General features: G+C 39.1%; 2 protein-coding genes across 5 annotated transcripts in view; one reads left to right on the top strand and one right to left on the bottom strand.

The window, feature by feature from the left end:
• LRP11 (LDL receptor related protein 11) overlaps positions 1–13,500 on the top strand; it is a 57,174-nt gene extending 43,674 nt beyond the window's left edge. The window contains exons 6-7 of the mRNA XM_055535930.1: positions 4,019–4,114; positions 11,553–13,500. Coding sequence (XP_055391905.1) covers positions 4,019–4,114; positions 11,553–11,707 — 251 coding nt within the window. The 3' untranslated portion in view covers positions 11,708–13,500. The remainder of the gene's footprint in view (positions 1–4,018; positions 4,115–11,552) is intronic.
• Positions 13,501–15,786: 2,286 nt separating this feature from the next.
• Positions 15,787–24,357, bottom strand: part of PCMT1 (protein-L-isoaspartate (D-aspartate) O-methyltransferase) — a 43,008-nt gene continuing 34,437 nt past the window's right edge. For 2 of the 4 annotated variants that reach the window (XM_055535936.1, XM_055535935.1), the window contains exon 8: positions 15,787–16,596. Coding sequence is in view for 2 of the 4 variants with exons in the window: in XM_055535935.1 (XP_055391910.1) it covers positions 16,584–16,596 (13 nt within the window). In the remaining 2 variants the exon portion in view is untranslated. Of the gene's footprint in view, positions 16,597–18,132; positions 18,277–24,357 lie in introns of those variants that run through there. The other 2 variants (XM_055535934.1, XM_055535937.1) reach the window with 2 other exon arrangements.

Genomic DNA, 24,357 nt, shown 5'->3' with positions numbered 1-24,357 from the left:
CTGAATAATACTCCATTGTGTATATGTACCACAGCTTTCTTATCCATTCATCTACTGATGGACATCTAGGTTGCTTCCATGTCCTGGCTATTATAAACAGTGCTGCGATGAACATTGGGGTACACGTGTCTCTTTCCCTTCTGGTTTAATAACTTTTTAACCGGAGAATAATTGCTTTACAATATTATGCTGGTTTCTGCCATACATCAACATGCGTCAGCCACAGGTACGCATATGTCCCCTCCCTCTTGAGCCTCCCTCCTGACCCTGAATCTGGATTTCTTTTTTAAACTATAATACATGTTCATCCCAGCAGATTAGCCAAATTTTTTAAGGATCCAGATTAAAGCATGGACTTAGCTAAGCTAAGCTAAGCTAAGTCACTTCAGTCGTGTCCGACTCTGTGCGACCCCATAGATGGCAGCCCACCAGGCTCCCCCGTCCCTGGGATTCTCCAGGCAAGAAGACTGGAGTGGGTTGCCATTTCCTTCTTCAATGCAAGAAAGTGAAAAGTGAAAGGAAAGTCGCTCAGTCATGTCCAATTCTTCGCTACCCCATGATCTGCTGATCTGCAGCCTACCAGGCTCCTCCATCCATGGGATTTTCCAGGCAAAAGTACTGGAGTGGGGTGCCATTGCCTTCTCCGGCTTAGGAGAATGCACAATTTCTGTATGGAGGTGAGGGGGTTTGTCTGTACTTTCTCGAATTCCCATGCTATATATGCCAAAGCCTTGCTGTTAGGACTTATCTCTGGAGGTAACAAGTGAGCAACTTCAATCTTTGGATTATCATGGAAAGTATTTTATTCAGAGGGGACATTCTCACAAAGGATATTTAAAGAGTTTCTTTTTTTTTTTCACATGCCCCATATTTCATGTTTTCATTCTGAATAGTCTATTGTCTTCCTTCATGGTGGTGGGAATCAACTGGATTCTCAAATGAATGGAAGATTTAGTTAAAGAAATGTACTTGTCACAAATGAAGATAATCAGATGGCTATTTCCACAAACTTATTTTGAAGGGAGTAAGTCCTCTTTCATTGACCTAACTTCTTTGGAAAATATCATCTAATGAGCTATAATCAGCAGACGCCTTTAAATATACCCAAGTATTCTGGTACATTATTTGGCATTGCCTTTCTTTGGGAATGGAATGAAAACTGACTTTTTCCAGTTCTGTGGCCACTGCTGAGTTTTCCAATTTGCTGGCATATTGAGTTCAGCAATTTAACAGCATCATCTTTTAGGATTTGAAATAGCTCAACTGGAATTCCATCACCTCCACTAGCTTTGTTCATAGTGATGCTTCCTAAGGCCCACTTGACTTCACATTCCAGGACGTCTGGCTCTAGGTGAGTGATCACACCATCGTGGTTATCTGAGTCATGAAGATCTTTTTTGTATAGTTCTTCTGTGTATTCTTGCCACCTCTTCTTAATATCTTCTGCTCCTGTTAGGTCCCATACCATTTCTGTCCTTTATCGAGCCCATCTTTGCATGAAATGTTCCCTTGGTATCTCTAATTTTCTTGAAGAGATCTCTAGTCTTTTCCATTCTATTGTTTTCCTCTGTTTCTTTGCATTGATCACTGAGGAAGGCTTTCTTATCTCTCCTTGCTATTCTTTGGAACTCTGCATTCAAATGGGTATATCTTTCCTTTTCTCCTCTACCTTTTAAGTCTTTTCCTTTCTCAGCTGTTTGCAAGGCCTCCTTGGACAACCATTTTGCCTTTTTGAATTTCTTTTTCTTGGGGATGGTCTTGATCACTGCCTCCTATACAATGTCATGAACCTCCGTCCACAGTTCTTCAGGCACTCTGTTTATCAAATCTAATCCCTTGAATCTATTTGTTAAAGAAAGGCAATGTTTAAAAAAAAAAAAAAGGCAATGACAAAGAATATTCAAACTACCTCACAATTGTACTCATCTCACTCACTAGCAAAGTAATACTCAAAATTCTCCAAGCCAGGCTTCAATAGTACATGAACCGTGAACTTCCAGATGTTCAAGCTGGATTTAGAAAAGGCAAAGGAACCAGAGATCAAATTGCCAACATGTGTTGGATCATTGAAAAAGCAAGAGAGTTCCAGAAAAACATCTACTTCTGCTTTATTGACTACCCCAAAGCCTTTGACTATGTGGATCACAACAAGCTATGGAAAACTCTTAAAGAGAAGGGAATACCAGACCACCTGACCTGCCTGTTGAGAAATCTGTATGCAGGTCAAGAAGCAACAGTTAGAACCGGACATGGAACAACAGACTGGTTCCAAATTGGGAAAGCAGTACGTCAAACCCGTATATTGTCACCCTGCTTATTTAACTTATATGCAGAGTACATCATGAGAAATGCTGGGCTCAGTGAAGCACAGGCTGGAATCAAGATTGCTGGGAGAAATATCAATAACCTCAAATGTGCAAATGGCACTGCTCTTATGGCAGAAAGTGAAGAAGAACTAAAGAGCCTCTTGATGAAAGTGAAAGAGGAGAGTAAAAAAGTTGGCTTAAAACTCAACATTCAGAAAACTAAGATCATGACATCTGGTCCCATCAGTTCAGTTCAGCTCAGTTCAGTTACCCAGTCGTGTCTGACTCTTTTCAACCCCATGGACTGCAACATGCCATGCCTCCCTGTCTATCACCAACTACCAGAGTTCACTCAAACTCATGTCCATTGAGTTGGTGATGCCATCCAACCATCTCATCCTCTGTCATCCCCTTCTCCTCCTGCCCTCAATATTTCCCAGCATCAAGGTCTTTTCCAATGAGTCACTTCTTTGCATCAGGTGGCCAGAGTATTGGAGTTTCAGCTTCAGCATCAATCCTTCCAATGAACACTAAGGACTAATCTCCTTTAGGATGGACTGGTTGGATCTCCTTGCAGTCCAAGGGACTCTCAAGAGTCTTCTCCAACACCACAGTTCAAAAGCATCAATTCTTCGGCGCTCAGCTTTCTTTATAGTCCAACTCTCACATCCATACATGACCACTGGAAAAACTATAGCCTTGACTAGATGGACCTTTGTTGGCAAAGTCATGTCCCTGGAAGCTTTAAAGTTGTTTGTTTGTTTGTTTCTTCATAAAATTCCTCACTTCAGCAGATCACTTCTGATTCATTTCCATTGAGCATTTTATTTTGCAAAAGTCTCTCCTGAAATTACACTTCAGCATGAGGGTAACTCCACTAACTCACTCATTACGATATTGTCAATATCATTGAGCACACAAGTGCTATGAATTCCTAGATGGCAGGTAATAGAATGACACAGCCATAGCTCACCAGAACCTGAGATGAAAATTCTAAGATTTAATCTTCTATTACATTTGCTCTCAGGAGTATGTTATAACTGAATAGAATAGTTAAACAATGAACAAGCTATCATTAAATCAGAAGTGCTGGTTTCCACCAACAAGCAGTTAGACATATCTGAGTTTAAATCTCAACCCTATGACTCACTGATTACCAGAATGAAATCGGGCAAGCACTGAACCTCTTTGAGACTAACCAGAAAAAAAAAAAAGCAACAGAGCTATTAATGCCTGCCAAACAGCATTGAGATAAGAAAGTGAAGTTGCTTTGTGAGTGACTTATGTGTTCAGTTTCTAAAGAAAAAAATGTTTCTGGACTGTTTCTGCATTCTATGGTATAAAGTCCAAACCTAACCCTTGACTTTTCTAGCTGAGCTTTTCCCTTTCTTCTCTGGGTGGAGAGGTAGGGGTGAGGGTGGAGTGAGGGTTAAGTTCTGGAGTGGTGAGCTTGTTTCCTGTCTCCGTCCAATGGTTTTTCACTAGCCTCACCTCTGCTTTATTCAGTTGGTCACATTGGTTATCTCGTGCTTTAGTATCAAACGTAGGCCTATGTTTATTGAAGAAATAAAGCCTATAAGTCCTTTCTTTAAGCCCTACCTTATATATATATATATATATATATATATATATATATATATATGGCTGTATTTTCATGTCTGTTTCCTGAAGTTTCTGATGTACCTTCAATATGTTTTATTTATTTTCCACAGATGGTGATTCCTCAGGGAAGAACAGAAAAGAGGAAAATTATATTTTTGAATCAAAGAGCAATCGAGGAGGAGGGGAACACCCAGCCCCAGAAGCAGGTAAATGTTCACCTTGGAAATTCATTGCTGAGTCAGGACAATTGCAGAACCATGTATCCTGTAGCTGAGCTTACTAAGTGAATCTGCAAGAATTCATGACAAGAACAGGGTATATGGGTTGGAAAAACTGTATTCTCATCTTCTATATCACACTTCATCTTGGGGCTCATGAACTAGTATCTTCACAGCTTTGGTCCTCAGCTTTCTGTTCCCTGAGTTGACTGGAGAGGATGATCACTACAGTCCCTTTCCAGGGGTAACATTCTGTGGAATGAGTAGTACTCAAGACACAGTGGTTAAGAACATGGGCTCTCGGATCAGATGCCAAGGTTCCAATCGCCTGCTCCATCACTAACTCCATGACTGGTTATCTTTTCTCTCTGCGTCTTAATTTCCTCATTGGTCAGATGGGTGTAATAACTATACCTGCCTCACAGAGCTGTTAGGGAGAATAGATAGGACATCATATAGAGCTTTTAGCATATTGCTTGGCTCATGCGATAAGCCATATAAATGATGGCTATTATGACTGTTATTTGTGATCAACAAGGGCAGAGGTGTTAGAGTGTACCGTTCTCTCTCCAAGTGCTTCAGTAACAAGAGATGGAAGACACAGGAATGGGGAAAGGGTGCAGGAGGTAGAGGGGGATATTTAGTAAGTAGAAAGAATACTATAATGTCGTGGTTTGGGTTATTCTTAACTAGATAGGGAACACTTTCAACATAGTCCTGTAGAAAGGTAGATTTTGATCCTAAATCTCACAAACTAATTAGTAAAATAAAGTTTAGGAGAACCAAATATTATTAAGCTACAGATCTAAACATTGAGAAGACTTTCTTTTTATCCTAGAAGTAGTCTCGTAACAATGGTCACATATAATTTTTAAATAAAATTGTTAAATAATACATAAATTTTTAATAATAAATAAAATTTTAAATAATAAATAATAAAATAATACAGATATCAAGTATCTAGATGCTGCCCAGTCTGCGGACCTGCTGGACATAGCTGTCCCAGGATATTTGAATAAAAAGAGCCTGTTGGACTTCACTGGTGGTCCAGTGGTTGAGAATCCGCCTACCAATGCAGGGGACGCCAGTTCGATCCCTGATCCGGGGAGATTCCACATGCTGTGGAACAATTAAGCCTGTGCGCCACCACGAGAAGCCGCCACAATGCGAAGCCAGCGCTGCTCGACAAGAGAGTAACTGCCTCTGCTCACAGCAGCAGAGACTCAGTGCTGCAGCCAAAAAATAAACTAAAGAAAAAAGAACAGCCCACCCCCTGCCTACAGACACAGAGAACGGGGCTCGCCCCTTGCCTCCATGGCCAGATGTGTCCAGAGACCTTTGGTTCTAATTGCCCGTTGCCTGTCCTAATTGTTACATACCTGAGTGTCACTCCCAGTCTTATGAACAGAATACCCAGTTCATCTACTTAATTCATTTCTGAGAAAACTAGCATGGTGTGTTTTAGAAGAGAGAGCGTGTGCGTGTGTGTGTGTGTGTTAAGTCTCTTTAGTTCAGTTCAGTTCAGTCGCTCAGTCGTGTCCAACTCTTTGAGACCCCATGAATCGCAGCACGCCAGGCCTCCCTGTCCATCACCATCTCCTGGAGTTCACTCAAACTCATGTCCATCGAGTCGGTGATGCCATCCAGCCATCTCATCCTCTGTCGTCCCCTTCTCCTCCTGCCCCCAATCCCTCCCAGCATCAGAGTCTTTTCCAATGAGTCAACTCTTCCCATGAGGTGGCCAAAGTACTGGAGTTTCAGCTTTAGCATCATTCCTTCCAAAGAAATCCCAGGTCTGATCTCCTTTAGAATGGACTGGTTGGATCTCCTTGCAGTCCAAGGGACTCTCAAGAGTCTTCTCCAACACCACAGTTCAAAAGCATCAATTCTTCAGTGCTCAGCTTTCTTCATAGTCCAACTCTCATATCCATACATAACCACTGGAAAAACCATAGCCTTGACTAGACGGACCTTTGTTGGCAAAGTAATGTCTCTGCTTTTGAATATGCTATCTAGGTTGGTCGTAATTTTCCTTCCAAGGAGTAAGCGTCTTTTAATTTCATGGCTGCAATCACCATCTGCAGTGATTTTGGAGCCCCAAAAAATAAAGTCTGACACTGTTTCCAGTGATTCCCCATCTATTTCCCATGAAGTGATGGGACCAGATGCTATGATCTTCGTTTTCTGAATGTTGAGCTTTAAGGCAACTTTTTCACTCTCCTCTTTCACTTTCATCAAGAGGCTTTTTAGTTCCTCTTCACTTTCTGCCATAAGGGTGGTGTCATCTGCATATCTGAGGTTATTGATATTTCTCCCGGCAATCTTGATTCCAGCTTGTGCTTCCTCCAGCCCAGCGTTTCTCATCAGTCATATTCAATTCTTTGAGACCCCATAGACTGTATCCTGCCAGGCTTCTCTGTCCATGGGATTCTCCAGGCAAGAATACTGGAGTGGGTAGCCATTCCCTTCTCCAGGGAATGTTCCAGACCCAGGGATCAAGCCTGCATCTCTTATGTCTCCTGAACTGGCAGGCTGGTTCTTTACCAATAGTGCCTCCTGGGAAGCCCTTAGAAGAGGGTGGGAAATTTTAAATTACCTGAACTAAAAGCATTAAAGTATGCCAACTGAGTATTTAAAAGTTGAAAATAACTTTCAGTATCCTAGCTAATACTTTATGGGAGGCATCATCTTCTTTGTCATCAAATTGATTAATAAATCATTCCTGATTCATTAGCCGGGAATCAGATCTGACAGTAGAGCAACCCTATGCCTGACTTTTTGTTGTTGTTTAGTTGCTAAATTGTATCCAACTCTTTTGTGACCTCATGGACTGTAGTCCTCCAGTCTCCTCTGTTCATGGGATTTCCCAGGCAAGAATGCTGGAGGTGGGTTGCAATTTCCTATCCAGGGAATCTGCCCGACCCAGGGACTGAATCCTCCTCTCCTGCATTGGCAGGCAGATTCTTTACTACTGAGCACTTGGGAAGCCATATCTGACTTTGGCAAACAGAAAATCCCCTTAGATTATATGCTGTTTTATGATTGCCATAGCTCCCTCTGAGTCCCATTCTTGGGACTGGGGTCTTCAATCATAGCTCTCTTCTCCTGAAGCCTGAACGCTGGTGTTCATCTTCAGACAAGTCATATGCATTTAGAAAGGCAGCCTGTAATCAATTTCCTTCCCTGAACAAGCAGAACTGGGGCTGGGTGTCGGGATCCAGTTTGTAAGAAATGGTTTTAGATTCCTAGGGTTGACCAAAGTCTCTTTTTCATCCAGTTCCTTTGTAACCTATCCATCTTTGTGACTAGTACTGGAAGATGCAGGGAAACTGACACCTTCAGGGCCAAACTGAGCCTTTTCAGAACTTCTTTCCTCAGGGTCACCATTAGGAAACTGGAATGTATGCACCAGCTCAAGAGTCAAATTCTAGATGGTTGGTTTATCACAGACTTTTATATTTTACAATTCTCTTTGGGAATACTGTGCATGTATGCTCAGTTGTGTCCAACTCTTTGCAACTCCATGGACTGTAGCCTCCTAGCCTCCTCTGTCCATGGGATTTTCCAGGTAGGAATACTGTAGTGGTTGCCATTTCCTTTTCCAGGGGATCTTCCCGACCCAAGGATCGAACCCACACCTCCAGCATCTCCTGCATAGGCAGGCAGATTCTTTGCCACTGAGCTACTTGGGAAGCCCTTGGGAGTACTGGCCTCACTCAAACCACTTGTTTTGTATCAAGAGTCACTGATGCAACCTCCTCATCCCATCCTCCTGAACCCAGACAATTCCAGAATGTTCTTGAGAATTTTCTTCAGGAGTTTTACCTAGGATTCCACAAATATACCAGAGGTTGAAATGCCATTAGTGTGTACTCAGCTCCAGCTCCTCTTGTCTTGGAGAGGAGGGCAGCTATACCTGGGAATGATTTTAAGCTCAGAAAATCAAAGCTATCCCAGGTGGCGCTAGCGGAAAAGAACCTGTCTGTCAACGTAGGACACAAGAGATTGACACAAGAGATTCAAATTCGATCTCAGGGTCGAGAAGATCCCCTGGAGGAGGGCATGATAACCCACTCCCGTATTCTTGCCTGGAGAATCCCATGAACAGAGGAGCCTGGCAGGCTACAGTCCATGGGGCTGCAAGAGTCAGACATGACTTAGTGACTAAACCACTACCACCATCAGGAGTGAACTTTCTCAGTTACTTGCCCCCAATACCTGTCAGTACCCACCCTCTCTCTTTTTTTTTCCTTGGCCCCACTGTGCTGTATGTGGGATCTTAGTCCCCCAACCAGGGATCAAAGCCATGTCCCCTGCATTGGGAGTGTGGAGTCTTAATCACTGGACCACCAGGGAAGTCTTCCACCCTCTCTTCCTTTCCTCCAGTGCTAAAGGAAAAGTATCCCCTCTTTCCAAGGTCAGTATCCCTCCCCCGACCTTGATGCAGCTCCTTATCACCTCAAGTTTGTTTTTCCATCATTTATTAATTCTCCATGTTTATAATCTCCACTGGTTCATTCCCCTAGACACATTTAGCTCTCAAAATATACAAGAAACAAAACAGCATCCCTCAGCCTTCAATCTCCCTGTAAATGAACTCCCAATTGCTAAGCGCAGTGGCCTCTCCAGGCCTCGCCTCACTTGACCTTTCCTTAGCATTCGATTCCGCTGACCACTGTCCTCTTGAAATAGCCTCGGCCCTCTGCTTCCAGGACTCCCCACTCGGTTGGTTGCCAGCCATCCCTCTGACATGTCTCTTTCTATGCTTTCTGGTTCTCTTCTTTGTCTGCCCTCTTAAATGTTGATGTCTCCTAAAGCCTTGTTCCTGGCCCTCTTCTCTCTTCCCTTTCTCTCTGGAAGTCTCACCCAGTTTTGTAGCTGCAACCACCACCTTAATCCTAAAGGGCTCCACATATTTTTTAAAATTTTTATTTATTTATCTTACTTTGGCTGTGCTGGGTCTTTGCTGCTGTGCTCGATCTTTCTCTAGTTGTGGTGAGCAGGGACCACTCTCTAGTTGCGGTGTGAAGGCTTCTCCTTGCAGTGGCTTCTCTTGTTGCAGAGCACAGGCTCCAGGAGATGCGGGCTTCAGTAGTTGCGGCACACGGGCTCAGTAGTTCTGGTGTATGGGCTTAGTTGCTCCATGACATGTGGAATCTTCCCGGGTCAGGGATCAAATCCATGTCTCCCACATTTGGCAGGCTGATTCTTAACCACTGGACCACCAGAGAAGTCCCAGCGCTTCACATATTTAAGCCCAACTAATCAAAGAACCGAATAGAAAATTCTACCTGGATTGGCTGTTCAGTTCAGTTCAGTTCAGTCGCTCAGTCGTGTCTGACTTTTTGAGACCCCATGAATCTCAGCACGCCAGGCCTCCCTGTCCATCATCAACTCCCGGAGTTCACCCAGACTTATCCATCGAGTCAGTGATGCCATCCAGCCATCTCATCCTCTGTCATCCCCTTCTCCTCCTGCCCCCAATCCCTCCCAGCATCAGAGTCTTTTCCAATGAGTCAACTCTTCACATGAGGTGGCCAAAGTACTGGAGTTTCAGCTTTAGCATCATTTCTTCCAAAGAAATCCCAGGGCTGATCTCCTTCAGAATGGACTGGTTGGATCTCCTTGCAGTCCAAGGGACTCTCAAGAGTCTTCTCCTACACCACAGTTCAAAAGCATCAATTCTTCAGCGCTCAGCCTTCTTCACAGTCCAACTCTCACATCCATACATGACCACAGGAAAAACCATAGCCTTAACTAGATGAACCTTCGTTGGCAAAGTAATGTCTCTGCTTTTGAATATGCTATCTAGGTTGGTCATAACTTTCCTTCCAAGGAGTAAGCGTCTTTTAATTTCATGGCTGTAGGCATCTCAATATGAAACTGTCAAAAAATAATCTCTCTTGCCTACCCTAAACAAGGTCCATCAGTCATCTAAATCATGCAAGCAAACGTCCTAGAAATCAGATGCATGGACCACTCCTTTTTATATCTGCACTTCATATATAATTCTACCATATTAACTATAATACTTTATTGTATCTTTTCATTTAAATGTTTTTCTTACCCAGATTTGAAAATGACCATTAGAAAATGATGATCATTAGAAAATGGCATTAGAAAATGATCTCATTTAACTTTTGAAGAAGTGGTATACATAGTGGTTCTGAGACTGTACTGTTTGTACCACGTCCCATACTTAGTCAAGTCACTTAATCCTCGATAACTTAGTTTCCTCGTTTGTAAAAGGGGGATACAAACAGTACAAACTCATATGGTGGTTGTGAGAATTAAAGTACTTCATGTATAAAGCACTCTTTACTATCTTTGATTACCAGTGTCAGGCACATGGCTATTAATGCAAAATGAATGAATGAAAATATTATGAAGTCAGTTTATGCAATGGAGATTTTTGCTCTTCTAGTTCCACCAGTTGGCAAGGCCCCTGTAGCTAAAAATATTTCTGCCATACCATCTCCAAGCCTGGCCTGACTACAGAGCAAAGCAGACTAAGAATAGACCCTGCTGAGCTTGATAAGACAGACTGATCTGGGGTACACTCTGTCCTTTCTGGACTCCTGGATGGCTCTAAAAGATGCTTCTAGTCTAGGTGTCTAGGACCAACCCCACACGAAAAAAACCCATGAAGGAGAAGTAGAGATTTTTTTGCTTTTTTTAAAAAAAAAGTATTTATTTGGCTGCACCTGGTCTTAGTGGCAGCATGCATGATGTTTAGTTGCAGCACCTGAACTCTTAGTTTCTTAGTTCCCCGCCCAGGGATTCAACCTGGACCCCCTGCATAGGGAGCGCAGTGGTAGCCACTAGACCACCAGGGAAGTCACTTCCTAAAGTTTTTAATAATGGTTCTACAGGCTGAGAGTAGGTTCTCTGGCTTTAGGAAATAAAAATGTCTTTAAGCCCTAACCAGAGCAAGGAATCAGGAGTTCGTCCATATTTATTTTAATGGAGAATGATCATGTATGAATCCATAAATGTAAGCTACAGTGAAAATATTTCCTATGGCTACAGTGTCTTTGCAGTTGTCTGTTTACAGGATGTCTATTAAAGTTGGATATGGGGAGTCTGACTGCAACATTTGTACCTGCTGATGGCATATGCATCTCACAGGAACTTGCCACACAAGTTGGCTTTAAGGAAGTCTGTGTTTGAGACCTAGACCTTCAGTTTACAAGCTGTGTGCTCTCAGGCCAATTACTTAATCTTTCTGTACCTCAGTTAATCTGCCAAACAGAGGTAGTACAAGTACCTACTTGTAGTATTAATAGTACTTGTAGTAGTACAAGTACCTACTGAGTTGTTCAAGTTAAATAAAATAGTGCATGCACAGTGTTTATCATATAGTAGATTGTAGCTGTTATTGTTCTTAATCACTGACTCACCCTTGTTCATTTCTGACCTTGCACAGGTGCAGTGCTACCTCTGGCCCTGGGTTTGGCTATCACTGCTTCGCTGCTTCTCATGGTTGCCTGTCGACTACGACTGGTGAAACAGAAACTTAAAAAAGCTCGTCCCATTACATCTGAGGAATCTGACTACCTCATAAATGGGATGTATCTATAATAAGTGGAATCTAAACAGCTGAGGGCAAGGACATGTTTCACTTATAATTTACACATAGTTTGAGTTCTGATATTTATTACCTCTTGTTTTTAACTAAGCTAAGAAAACTACTGAAAACCCTGGAAGATTCTGCAAATACTCAACCTTTGCTTTTATTTATTGATTTTCCTTGGGAAGTATGTAACACATTTTGAAATTTAGAGGAGTCCACATGATTAAAGACTTTTACAAATCTAATTCTGATTTATGTAAGCTATCCCTAAAAATAGGAATTTGTAGTTAGCCAAGGCAGAAAATTCAGTGTCTCTAGAGGTGCCTGACAATGGCAGTGTTAACTTTGCTTCACAGAAGCCAGCCTTTGGCACTTCATAGCACCCCGCGTCCCTTGTCCCGTGGCCTTCCCCTTCCTCTCAGCTTCCAGTGCTCTCCTTTCCCTTCTCCTCTTCAAAACCTGTTTCTGGGGATGGATCTCAATTGAGCACACACCTTCAATGAGATGTTACCTTTGGCAGGAATATCTAAGCTATAAGCCTAATGATCAGGTCAATGAGGCCTCCGGGAAGGTAAATAGCAGTTCTTTCCAATCGCTGACTGACATCATGTCACGTGGCTGCTTCATTCTCCCAATGGAGAGTAACTCAGACTTTGGATTACAAGTAGCTCTAACATGGTCATCAAGTGAGATAGGAAATCAAAGCAGAAGCAGAGAACCTGGCAGGTCAAAAACTTAACACTTAGCTGAGGGAAAAATGAACAAGAAGGATGTTTAGTTCTTTCTTGGATCTACTCAACGCTGCTCAATGGTCCAGAACATAGCAGCTCACTTATATAGTCACTGGTTTTCAACATTAGTGTTGAGGGAAGGAAAAAACCACATTCAAATGGAAAAACAACACTGAATGGATCTCTGGGTACAGCTTTTGCAAAATTAAGAGTCAGTGATTCATGAATAAATAATCAACTTAAGAATCAGTGATTCTTCCATTCAGTGGAGTGATGCAGTTTTCCCATTATTTATTTAATGCTCTAAAATGTTACAGTATACAAACAGCTAATGCCAGGCTTATATATTCCCAGAGCATAAGGGAGTTTTGCACAAATTCATCTTTATAGAAAACCAGCATCTAGCTTAGCATCTTTTACCTTTTAATCTGTAGGATTTTAAAGGCATATTTATTTCCACCATTGCTTAATGCTGGGACAATACACATTCTAGAAATTACTCTACTGAGGCGAATGTATGTGTTCTATTTATATAATAGTTTTTTTTTTTTTTTTTTTTTTTACCATAAGTGGTAAATCTTTTAAGATACTTGAAAACCCTCTAGAAAACTATGTTTAGACTGAACCTGATGTAGGTTGTTCCTTTAGCAAAGGACTTAATTTGGGTTGGAGATATATATTAAGAAATGGGTAGTTAGTGGTCGGAAAACAAATAAATTGGTTATTTTTTATTTCCTGAGAAACTCAAGAATTTTGTTGAATTTTAGAGTTGAGCAAAGATTTAGATTTCTCCTTAAGGAGTTTAGAGAAATGACTGTATGAATGAACTTAAGATGTTTGTATTCTTTATGTGATGCTGTGCAGTTTGTTTTTATATAGAAGGATGTCACCTACAGCCATATTCAATAAAATAAAAACCGTTGAGGCATGCATCTTTCAGCACATCTTTTATACATGAAGAAATTAAAACACAATTTAGTATTGCTATGGTGTTGAAATTCTTGATAAAAAGATGTCCCATATCTATGTGTACAATATTCTTTAATAAATTGTATTTTATTCTTAAGCCTCTTTTTTTTTTTACAACTTTTAATACTTACTAGTACAGATGGTCTCCAACTTGATATGTTGCTCAGACTTACCTTTTTTTTTCTTTATGATGGTGCAAAAGTGATACATATTCAATATAAACTGTGCTTGAATTTTTTTTTCTTTGGCTAGTGATATGCTGTGTAACTTCTCTCATGACACTGGACAGTGGTAGCACAGGTCTGCCCCCTCCACCCCCAAGAAAATATCCTTTTTACTATTGACTGAAAACTAATACAATAGTGTTATCATGGAAATTTTGCAGCCTCTTTGATCTGTAAGCTAATTTCTAAGCAAAATCCTGATAGGATAATCACCAACAAACCTAAATAAACAAACAGTGCTGGCAAAAGAAATTACTCAATGTGATGCAAGCAAGGCTGTAAGGGGCATAGTAATGTTCAAGGCGTGGGAATTCAAATACAGATGTCCTCGGCTGCCCTAGGTCCCTGGATCATTGCCTCTTGTATTAATACTTAAAGTATCCTCACTGTTACCATCACCAGCCTGGATATTCCACCCAAGTGAGGATGAGTTTAGACCCAGCAGCCCTAGAACTTCCTCTCATGAAAAAGGGAAGGAAGTGAAGGGAAAGGGAAGAAAAGCAGCACAGGAAATGGGGGTGGGGGTGGGGAGTGGGGGTGATGGGGTAAGGAGACAATGAGGAAAGGAGGCAGGCTTTCACGGCCCAGGAGAGCACTCTAGGAACCAAAGCAAGGGGGCATGGAAGAGTCCTACCCGGGACAACAGGTCAGTTAGAAAAAAAGAGCCTGAAGTGGGGAACCAACACGACCACTGCCCCAGTGATACTGGAAGGATTAAGCATAGGGAAATTATCAGGTTTTTTCCTCTTTATTATAATATATAAACACAAACTTCCTTGGGCCCCAAGGGCCAGTCAGTTCTCTTCAAGCAGGATTTCTTAGTGGCGCTCTATTTGGTCTCTTCTTTGAGCAAAACATATGTAAATTAAAAGTTCATATAGTTAAAATTCATTCATCTTTACCCATTAATGAATGGTGCTTGCTTAAAATCCATTCCTCCATATTCAAAATTTTTTTTAAATCTTTGGGGTTTTTTTTTTTTGGCCACACAGCATTTGGGATCTCAGTTCCCTGACCGAGGATCAAAGCCCAGCTCCTGCAGTGGAAGTTTGGAGTCTTAACCGCTAGACTCCCAGGGAAATTCCTAAACATTTTTTAATTCAAAAAGTGTGAAGTCCAAGAGCAAGGCTTGGCATAGCATGTGTCTTCACCAATCAGATGCCACTTATTAGTTTGTCTTATCAGATTTATAAATTGTCCCCTCAACCGGACTACAGACTACACACCCCTTGAGAGTAAGGGCCTTTTTCTATCCCCAAGACCTAACAGACTTAACATAAATTGTTGATCATGGCTAGGAAGGATACAGATGAGTGAATAAGTTGAAGACTTAATTTAAAGTCCTTGAGAATATTTGACCTTTGAAGCTATCGCAAATGCCAAGTCCTGGATCAAAAGAGTTCACGGCCTGAGTCCAGAAGCAACACTAACCACAGCAAACTGAAGCCAGCAATGAACTCACAAGTTTTGGTCATCAACTAATGCAAGTTTCCTGTGCCTAAGACACTGCCCAAGAGGAGACACTCGTCAAAGACGTATGTACAATTTTTAAAAGCTATTTTCAAAGAAGTGATATTTTAGACTTTAACTTAAGAGGTGGAGGAAAGTTGCCTCAGCACCTCACTAAGGCTCTGCCTGCCAGAATCATACACACTTGCACACAACAGAAGGAAGGGCTTTGCTGGGAGGGCCAGTTCTGATAGCTTCTAGAGCGTGTATTTCTTCAAGATTTAGAGCCCTTTAAAAAACTAAGTTCCTGCTGTAAAAGAGAAGATCACAACATTTAAGCAAGATCCCAATGTGTTACTGACTTAAACTCATTTTACAGTCGTTATATTAATAAATCTATTTGTAGGTCATAGATGGGTTTTGGTAAATTTATCCTTAACCTGCTCTTTCTTGACATCAAGTCAATTCATTCATTCATTCAGCACATACGGTACATCTATAAGAGGCCCTGTGTTAGGCAAAGAAAAATAATAAATGAGGTGAAGTTCTTGTCCCCAAGAAACCGTTACATTCCTCAAATGTGCAGTTAGATTAAAGCTCTTAACTTACTCAGATCTCACAAAACGGAGCATCAGAGAAACAATGTTTTCTCTGTGACCTTAGCATTCTGTACCTGGTGGACATTATGGTTCTTCTATATTCAAACACCACCAATGCCTCTTTCACTTTTAACTTTATTTGGCAAAGCAGCACTGCATAAACTGTTCAGTAACTAGGACACAGCTTACACAGCATGTTAAATCCATATACATTATGAGCAGCAAGTTAGAAACAGAAAAAACAATACTAAGCTACAAGTCTCCTATCATTTTTAAAGAGAAAAAGGAAGAACTATGTCCGTTATGTTCAACCTGAACAGCCGAGTGTTTTAAGGGACATCACCTGCCATCTCCTTAAGTTTTAATATTTACAAATGCTTAGTTTTAAGGTAACAAAGCAGCTGATTGTATCTACAACATGCTATTCTATGACACCACATCAAAAGCTTTAAAAAGGAAGCTCATCTCTATTTTCTTAGTAGCATCTAACATACACCCAAAAACCAAAAATCTTAACTTGTGAATGGTGGTGTTATCTGATACACAAAAGCAGTCCGATAAATTAACATCAGAACAGAATTAAGTGCCTAAGAAAAGAAAAGTCACTCCTCAAAATCAATTCACAAACCATGTTTTCCATTTTGCAGAACCCCTTCTTTTAATATTTAAAGGAAAACGTGGGCATGTTAAAGTAATAATACACAAATTTATAGTCTGCATCCTTCTTCTTTCCAATCTGGCTTCTATGCCTCTCTGAAGAATTAGAAACCCCACAAATTCACACATTTTCATGCTGAAAATAGTGTAAGAAAGTTCAAAACAAGCTGTGATGCTGTTGATTTTCAAAAGCTTTGAGGACTGAGATGAGCAATCCACTGTAATATTATTATACTGGTCAAGCTGATGTTGCTTTTACAGTTCATCCCTGGGGGGAGAAAGAGAGAAATATATAAGTAGGAGTTACATATGATAAAACTTGGCTTTCTAACAGTTTAGATAGAACTAATAAATCAGTAAAAATATACTGATCCCCAAGCAATATATTACATTAAAAAAAAAAAAACACCTAAGCAAATGATTCAGGTCAAAGCAAAAATGGAAATCAGCCATTTCAAACATCGTTCATGCTACTCCAGAATGAAGAATGAAAACTGAAGGGCCTTACTTCTTTTTTAATTCAAAAGTAATTTTCTTCCTTCAAGACCAAAAATTCAGAGAAATGATAACATTTAGATCCAGGATCTTGCCAATACTATTTATTGTACAATAATAACTTAAGTATTTAGAGTTCAGATAAGTCTTTATATTCACAAAACTGGACACAAATTTAGTCTTTTGTTTAGAGTATCTGTTGAGTATATTGTTGAGCAATCACTGAGTGGGTCAATCTCAAACCAAACTCTGTGAGAAAAAGCATCATCTGCAGGTATAATATACCTGTCAGCTGATTTCATAAGGCAGCTTTATCAGCTCTAAGAGAAACCATTTGCTCAGCCAGCTGCAGCACTGTACCAGCAACTGCCAGTGAGAGGAAGGCAGGAATAAAAATGCAGGCTAAAGCAAACTGTATGGTATATAAATTATACCTCAATAAAGCTGCTAAAAGTAAAAAAATAAAGCTACCAGAAAAGCTTCTTATTTGAGGATAATCTGAGTAACAAGCAACATTGTTAAATACTCAAGTACTTTAGGGTTAAAGAAGTATGATGTTTGCAACTAAATATCAAATGATCCAGGGGAAAAAAATGTTATGTGTGTGTGTGTGTATACATATATAGAAAGAGGGAATGAAAAGGAATGTGGAAAGTGTTAATTAATAATTGTTAACTCTGGATGAAGAGATTCAGGAGCTCTTTGCACAATTCTTGCAACTTGTCTGTAATAAATTTTTTTTTAAGTTTTTAAAAAGCTGTTAAATAAATTTGAAGGAAAGATAAATAAAGAGCTAAAATTTCCCAGGTATGTGGTGAATTAAGGGATTTTTGGACAATATGGTATTTTCTATAAAATATGAATTTTATAAATTGTGCAAGAAAATATTTTGAAAATGACTTCTCCCATAAGTTGTCTTTGTCATACAGCACTGGATTGTCTGTCAAATGATAAGTTACCAGTTCTGGCTCCTCTTAATATATTCTTCCAAATAATATAAGTACTATAATTCTCATAAAACAGCTTTTAATGAAATTCATGCAAGCATTAAAATACTTAATCTTCAAAGAGTTTACTTGCAAAATGCTCTATTCATAAATTTATTCGTGCTTTTAAAAATATGAATTAAAGATACTTTTTAATCATTTTACCACATTTTACAGTTGCAAGGTACTAAGGATTTTGTCAATAAATATCTTTATTGCCCAACAATATAGTACATTTCTAAATATCCTCTTCATTTAAAAATTTTTTTGAAAAGGGAAAAGGATTAAAAACTCTCAACAAACTGGGTAGAGAGGGAACGTACCTCAACATAATAAAGGCCACATATGACAAGCTCACAGCTAACATCATTCTCAATGGTGAAAAACTGAAAGCTTTTCCTCTAAAATCAGGAACAAGACAAGGATGCCCACTCTCGCCACTTTTATGCAACATAGTACTGGAAATCCTAGCCAGAGCAATTAGGCAAGAAAAAGAAATAAAAGGCATCAAAATCGGAAAGAAAGATGTATAACTGTCTCTTTTTGCAGATGATAACTAACTAAAATTAGTTGTTTCTATATACTAATAATAAACTATCAAAAGAAAAATTAAGAAAACAATCTCATTTACAATTATAGCAAAAAGGATAAAATACCTAGAAGTAAATTTAACCAAAGAGGTGAGAGTTGTACACTGAAAACTACAGAATGTTAACAAAAGATACTGAAGATGACACAAATAAATGTAAATATATTTCGTACCCATGAATTGGAAGAGTTAATAGTTAAAATATCCATACTAACCAAAGTAATCTACTGAGTCAATAAAATCCCTATCAAAATTTCAATGACATTCTTCACATAAATAGAACAATCCTAAACTTTGTACAGGGCCACAAGAGACTCCAAATAGCCAAAGCAATCTTTAGAAAGAACAATAAGACTGGAGGTATCACACTTCCTGATGTCCAACTATATTACAAAGCCAAAGTAATCAAAACAGTATGGTACTCGGCATAAAAACAGACATAGAGACCAATGGAACAGAGTAAAAAGCCCAGAAGTAAACTCATGCATATATGGTCAATTAATTAGGAGCCAAGAATATATGATGAAGAAAGAACAGTCTCTTCAATAAGTGGTGTTGGGAAAACTGGACAGCCACATGAAAACAGAATGAAACCAGACCTCTATCTTAACACCACATCCCCAAAAATCAAAATGGGTTAAAGACTTGAATGTAAGACCTAAACTTATTGTGGTGATCATTTTGCAACATACCAAATCACTATGTTGTACACCTAAAACTACTACAATGCTATATGTCAATTATATCTCAATAAAACTGGTGAAAAAAATCATACCATTAAAAAATATTTAATGATGAAGGACAATGCTGATGATATTTTATTAAATAAAGAGGGATTATAAAATAAAACTATGATCTCAGGAATACAAAAGAAATGTATATACTTCTATGGATATATAGAAAAGAAGAAAAAATCTATAAAATGTTAATAAGAGGTTATCTCTAGATTCTGGGATTATGGGTGACTTTTATTCTTGTGTGTTTGTTTTATCCTTTTACAATGCATGTACATTACTTTGATAGGAATATTACTGTGGAAAACAAATAGAAGGCAAGGATATTAACAGTATCCCCCCCGCCCCCACCCACACACACAAAAAAAGGAAAAGAAATTAAGTTTACAGATCTGAATTATAACATTTAAGTTGTTAAGGAAAACCAAAAATTTGCTGCCATGGCATGTATAACCTTGTCACATCCTAAGACTTCAAAATCTATTAACCTTCTTAATTTTTCCTAATATTTAAAATTCTACATAACCATATTTTTAATCTGACTTACATGCATAGATCATTTAAAATAAAAAATAGTATGTATTAAATTTCTATAAAGGCTCTTTAAAACTGCTGCTGCTGCTGCTGGTAAATCACTTCAGTCGTGTCCAATTCTGTGCGACCCCATAGACCGCAGCCCTATATATGTGCTATTAATTAGATTCAGTTCAGTTGCTCACTTGTGTCTGACCCTTTGTGACCCCACAGACTGCAGCATGTCAGGCTTCTCTGTCCATCACCAACTCCTGGAGCTTGCTCAAACTCATATCCATCGAGTCGATGATGTCATCCAACCATCTCATCCTTGTCGTCCCCTTCTCCTCTCACCTTCAATCTTTCCCAGCATCAGGGTCTTTTCCAATGAGTCAGTTCTTTGCATCAGGTGGTCAGAGTATTGGAGCTTCAGCTTCAGCATCAGTCCTTCCAATGAATATTCATGACTGATTTCCTTTAGGATGGACTGGTTGTATCTCCTTGTAGTCCAAGGGACTCTCAAGAGTCTTTTCCAACACCACAGTTCAAAACCATCAATTCTTCAGTGCTCAGCTTTCTTTATGGTCCAACTCTCATATCTATACGTGACTACTGGAAAAACCGTAACTCTGACTAGATGGACCTTTGTTGGCAAAGTAATGTCTCTGCTTTTTAATACGCCGTCTAGGTTGGTCATTGCTTTTCTTGCAAGGAGCAAGCGTCTTTTAATTTCATGGCTGCAGTCAACATCTACAGTGATTTTGGGGCCTCCCAAAAATAAAGTCTGTCACTGTTTCCATTGTTTTCCCATCTATTTGTCATGAAGTGGTGGGACCAGATGCCATGATCTTAGTTTTCTGAATATTGAGTTTTAAGCCAGCTTTTTCACTTTCCTCTTTCATCAAGAAGCTCTTTAGTGCTTCTTCACTTTCTGCCATAAAGGGTGGTGTCATCTGCATATTTGAGGTTATTGATATTTCTCCTGGAAGTCTTGATTCCAGCTTGTGCTTCATCCAGCCCAGCATTTCGCATGATGTACTCTGCATGTAAGTTAAATAAGCAGGGTGACAATATACAGCCTTGACGTACTCCTTTCCCAATTTGGAACCAGTCTGCTGTTCTTTGTCTGGTTCTAACTGTTGCTTCCTGACCTGCATACAGATTTCTTAGGAGGCAGGTCAGGTGGTCTGGTATTCCCTTCTCTTGAAGAATTTTTCAGTTGTTGTGATCCACAGTCAAAGGATTTGGTGTAGTCAATAAAGCAGAAATAGAAGTTTTTCTGGAACTCTCTTGCTTTTTTGATGATCCAACGGATACTGGCAATTTGATCTCTGGTTCTTCTGCCTTTTCTAAATCCAGCTTGAACATCTGGAAGTTGACGGTTCACAAACTGCTGAAGCCTGGCTTAGAGAATTTTGAGCATTATTTTGCTAGCGTGTGAGATGAGTCCAATTGTGTGGTAGTTTGAACATTCTTTGGCATTGTCTTTCTTTGAAATTGGAATGAAAACTGACCTTTTCCAGTCCTGTGGCAACTGCTGAGTTTTCCAAATTTGCTGGCATACTGAGTGCAGCACTTTCACAGAATCATCTTTTAGGATTTGAAATAGCTCAACTGGAATTCCATTACCTCCACTAGTTTTGTTCTTGGTGATGCTTCCTAAGGCCCACTTGACTTCGTATTATTTAGATTAACATTAGCTTATTTAGATTGTTTAGATTATTTAGTTTAATATTAACTGGATTAATAACTATATATAACATATTACTTTATTGTATAATAAATAATTATACACATAATTATTAGGCTAATAACTCTAAGACACTAATATTTAGTATTTTATATTCTTTATCAAGAACAACTGAAAATATGTACTGTCAGGAAATAACAATCAAAATCTATGAATGTTTTCTAATTAATGGGCTTTCTGAGGTAATACAAGCTTTGTACAATTAACTTTGTGCAAAGCATTATGAAAAACATAAAAAGAATTCCAAAAGTAACAATATTCTTGCCTTTAAGAATGTAAAGTTTATCATAATGCTGTGTAACACATGTAAAGAAATTAAAAAGGGACAGTATAGAACAATTTGGAACACAGGATCAATTGGATACACTAGGACCTATACCCTCAATCCTAGAAATGCCCAGTCAGTTCATAACATCCTTTTCATGCGTACATGGCACTTTAAGAAGACATCAATAGACAAAGTACTTATGGAACGAGAACCCTGAAACATTCCTCTGTTTCATAAAACAGAGATGGACTTATTCCATCGACCCTTGTGGCTATTAAAAACAAAAATAAAACTTACCAGAAGATTAACAAAATGTTCATTTCTAGGTATATAAAATAAACATGTATGTATAAAATATAAATAAATATTTGTATTTAGTTAGTTGCAACCAACTAATGCAACTATTACCTATCTATAGTCTTGAACATAATACCACAGATTCTAGGTCTACCGCCTATCTATCTGGCATTCTCTCTCCTTTTATTAATCCATCAGAATTGCAAGGAATATTTTTCCAAGTATAAGGGGACAAAAGTCTACATTCAAGTTTCCGGGTTTATTTGACATGAGAATTCAGCATGCCCACTAAGTCCTTTTTTTTTTTCTCCATCTAGTTTCTAGCACACCTTTCCAGCAATGATTGGATCTCACTCTCAAAGAGCACTCTCCCTAGCTCTGGATGCCTCAATTAGAGAAGGATGAAAAGCAGGTGAGAAACAAGGGAATAGTTGTAAAAGCACTGGGATGAGTCTTTAATCCTGAAGAAAAAAAAATCATCTAGCCTGACAAGAAACTGACTTAGGAAGCTTTTTACATAATTCCCATGTGAGATGAGAAAATATAAGTGACTTTTTAATCACATTCTATCCTTACCACCACTGCTTTAATTTAGCCCACCATCACTGCACCCCTGATTTGCTATAGGTATCTTCTATTTCTGGTTATAGCTTTATCCCTTTCCAATCTACTCTCTACCCCACAACCAAAATTATCTTTCTGAAATGGAATTCTGATCCCTTCACTGCCTGGCTTGAACAACTGCTCCCTACCACCCTCAAGCCAGATTCAACACACTGCACTCTAACTGCCTGTTTGTCTTGTTTTTTGATTTTTTGGATCCTCTACCTGACGTAAGTTCCACTAGAATGGTCAGTTTCAAATTCACAAATGTGTATTCCTGGCCCTGCAGCAATGCCCATGTAGTGGGCACACACACACTTGTTGAATTAATGATGTATTAGAAGGTCATCACACTGAAGATATTTAACAAATTTAACAGAATTGCCAAAGAAAAGTATTAGAAGTTGCTTTTTCAAAGGCAATTTAAAACAGATGCATTTTTTTTCCTGTCAAGTATAGATTAGCCTGATGGCAGTAAAAACAAGACATATAAACACTTAGACGCCCTCTCAAATCTCTTCCATACCTAAATTTAAAAAGCAGCAGAGATATCTGCTCCATGGGAGGAAAGGGGAAGGAAGGAGGTGGTGAAAGCTGACTTCAGACTACATCTGGCCGAAGACCTCTTCCTCTCTGACTTAAAGTTAAGTTGGTCTGCTGTGATGCCCTGGTAGAGAGAAGAGGGCAGTGGGAGAGAACTGAGGCGATTCCTACATGTGGGAGCAGCTGCTTCGCTCTCTAGCTACACCTCCTGTCAGAGACTCCCCGCTCCCGACCCTGTCTCCGCTGTCAGTGGGTTCCAGTAAAATTGTTTCCTCACCTTTAGGTCTAGAGTGGTAACAGCTTCCTACTATCACCTTGGGAATCCCTGGTCCCTGGCTATGTCGCATCCTTTACAGTTCCCGTAACTTTTCCCATATTTCTTTGAATAGTCCCTTCATTAAAATCACTTCAAAATCCTAGCTAAGCACACTTGGACCTTGACTGACAATTTATGAACACAAAAATGAATAGCAGATGAATGGTCCCTTAAGATGTTAAGTTAACCATTGATGCTTTACTCTTTCAAAACATTCTATTTTCTAATAATTTCAGCACAAATTTTTTTAACATCAGTTTTTTTTTCCAATTTCATTTCTAGATTCTGTTTTATATTCTTTAAACTTCATGATTTACAACTAAGTAACTGATTATCTCTGTAATTACAACTACATCTTTGGATGTAGGAAAATGTGTTTGAAAACATAGTAAATTTGCAAAAGAAAAAATTAGAAAATCTTCTTAGTACAACTGGAGAAAAGTTTTCTATTTGCATATATGTAAAATTGCTCAGCATTTTAAAAAGTTGAAGGCCAAAAGGAAAACCAAGTGTGTGTGTGTGTATATATATATATATATATTTAAATATTTGGTAAATGACTGAACAATTGTCCATAGATTTAAAAATTATCCTAAATTTAATACAAATAGTTTAGTCTTATCAGGGGTAAAATACAGGTAAGTGGAAGCCTGAAGCTTATATAATTGGGTAAGTGGGTGGGGGGGAGCTGCTTTATGAAGGGAAAAAAAAAAAAGGTAAACTAAAAACAAGACTATGTATATAAAATTTGGTATAAGGCCATAAATGGCCCAAAGCAAGTGAGGGCCCAGAAACTTAAGTTTCATTACCTTCAAGCTAAATCTACTTCTGTTTATAAAAACAAAACTCGTTTTATATATATCTGGTTATAAAAACAAAAAGCACTCTTACCTGATACCATATTTCAGTAATTTCAGTGATATGTTTGCCGCATT

The sequence above is a fragment of the Bubalus kerabau genome, chromosome 9, assembly GCF_029407905.1.
Source record: "Bubalus kerabau isolate K-KA32 ecotype Philippines breed swamp buffalo chromosome 9, PCC_UOA_SB_1v2, whole genome shotgun sequence".
NCBI classification, from domain to species: Eukaryota; Metazoa; Chordata; class Mammalia; order Artiodactyla; family Bovidae; genus Bubalus; species Bubalus kerabau.
This window is presented reverse-complemented; position numbering and strand designations above follow the sequence as displayed.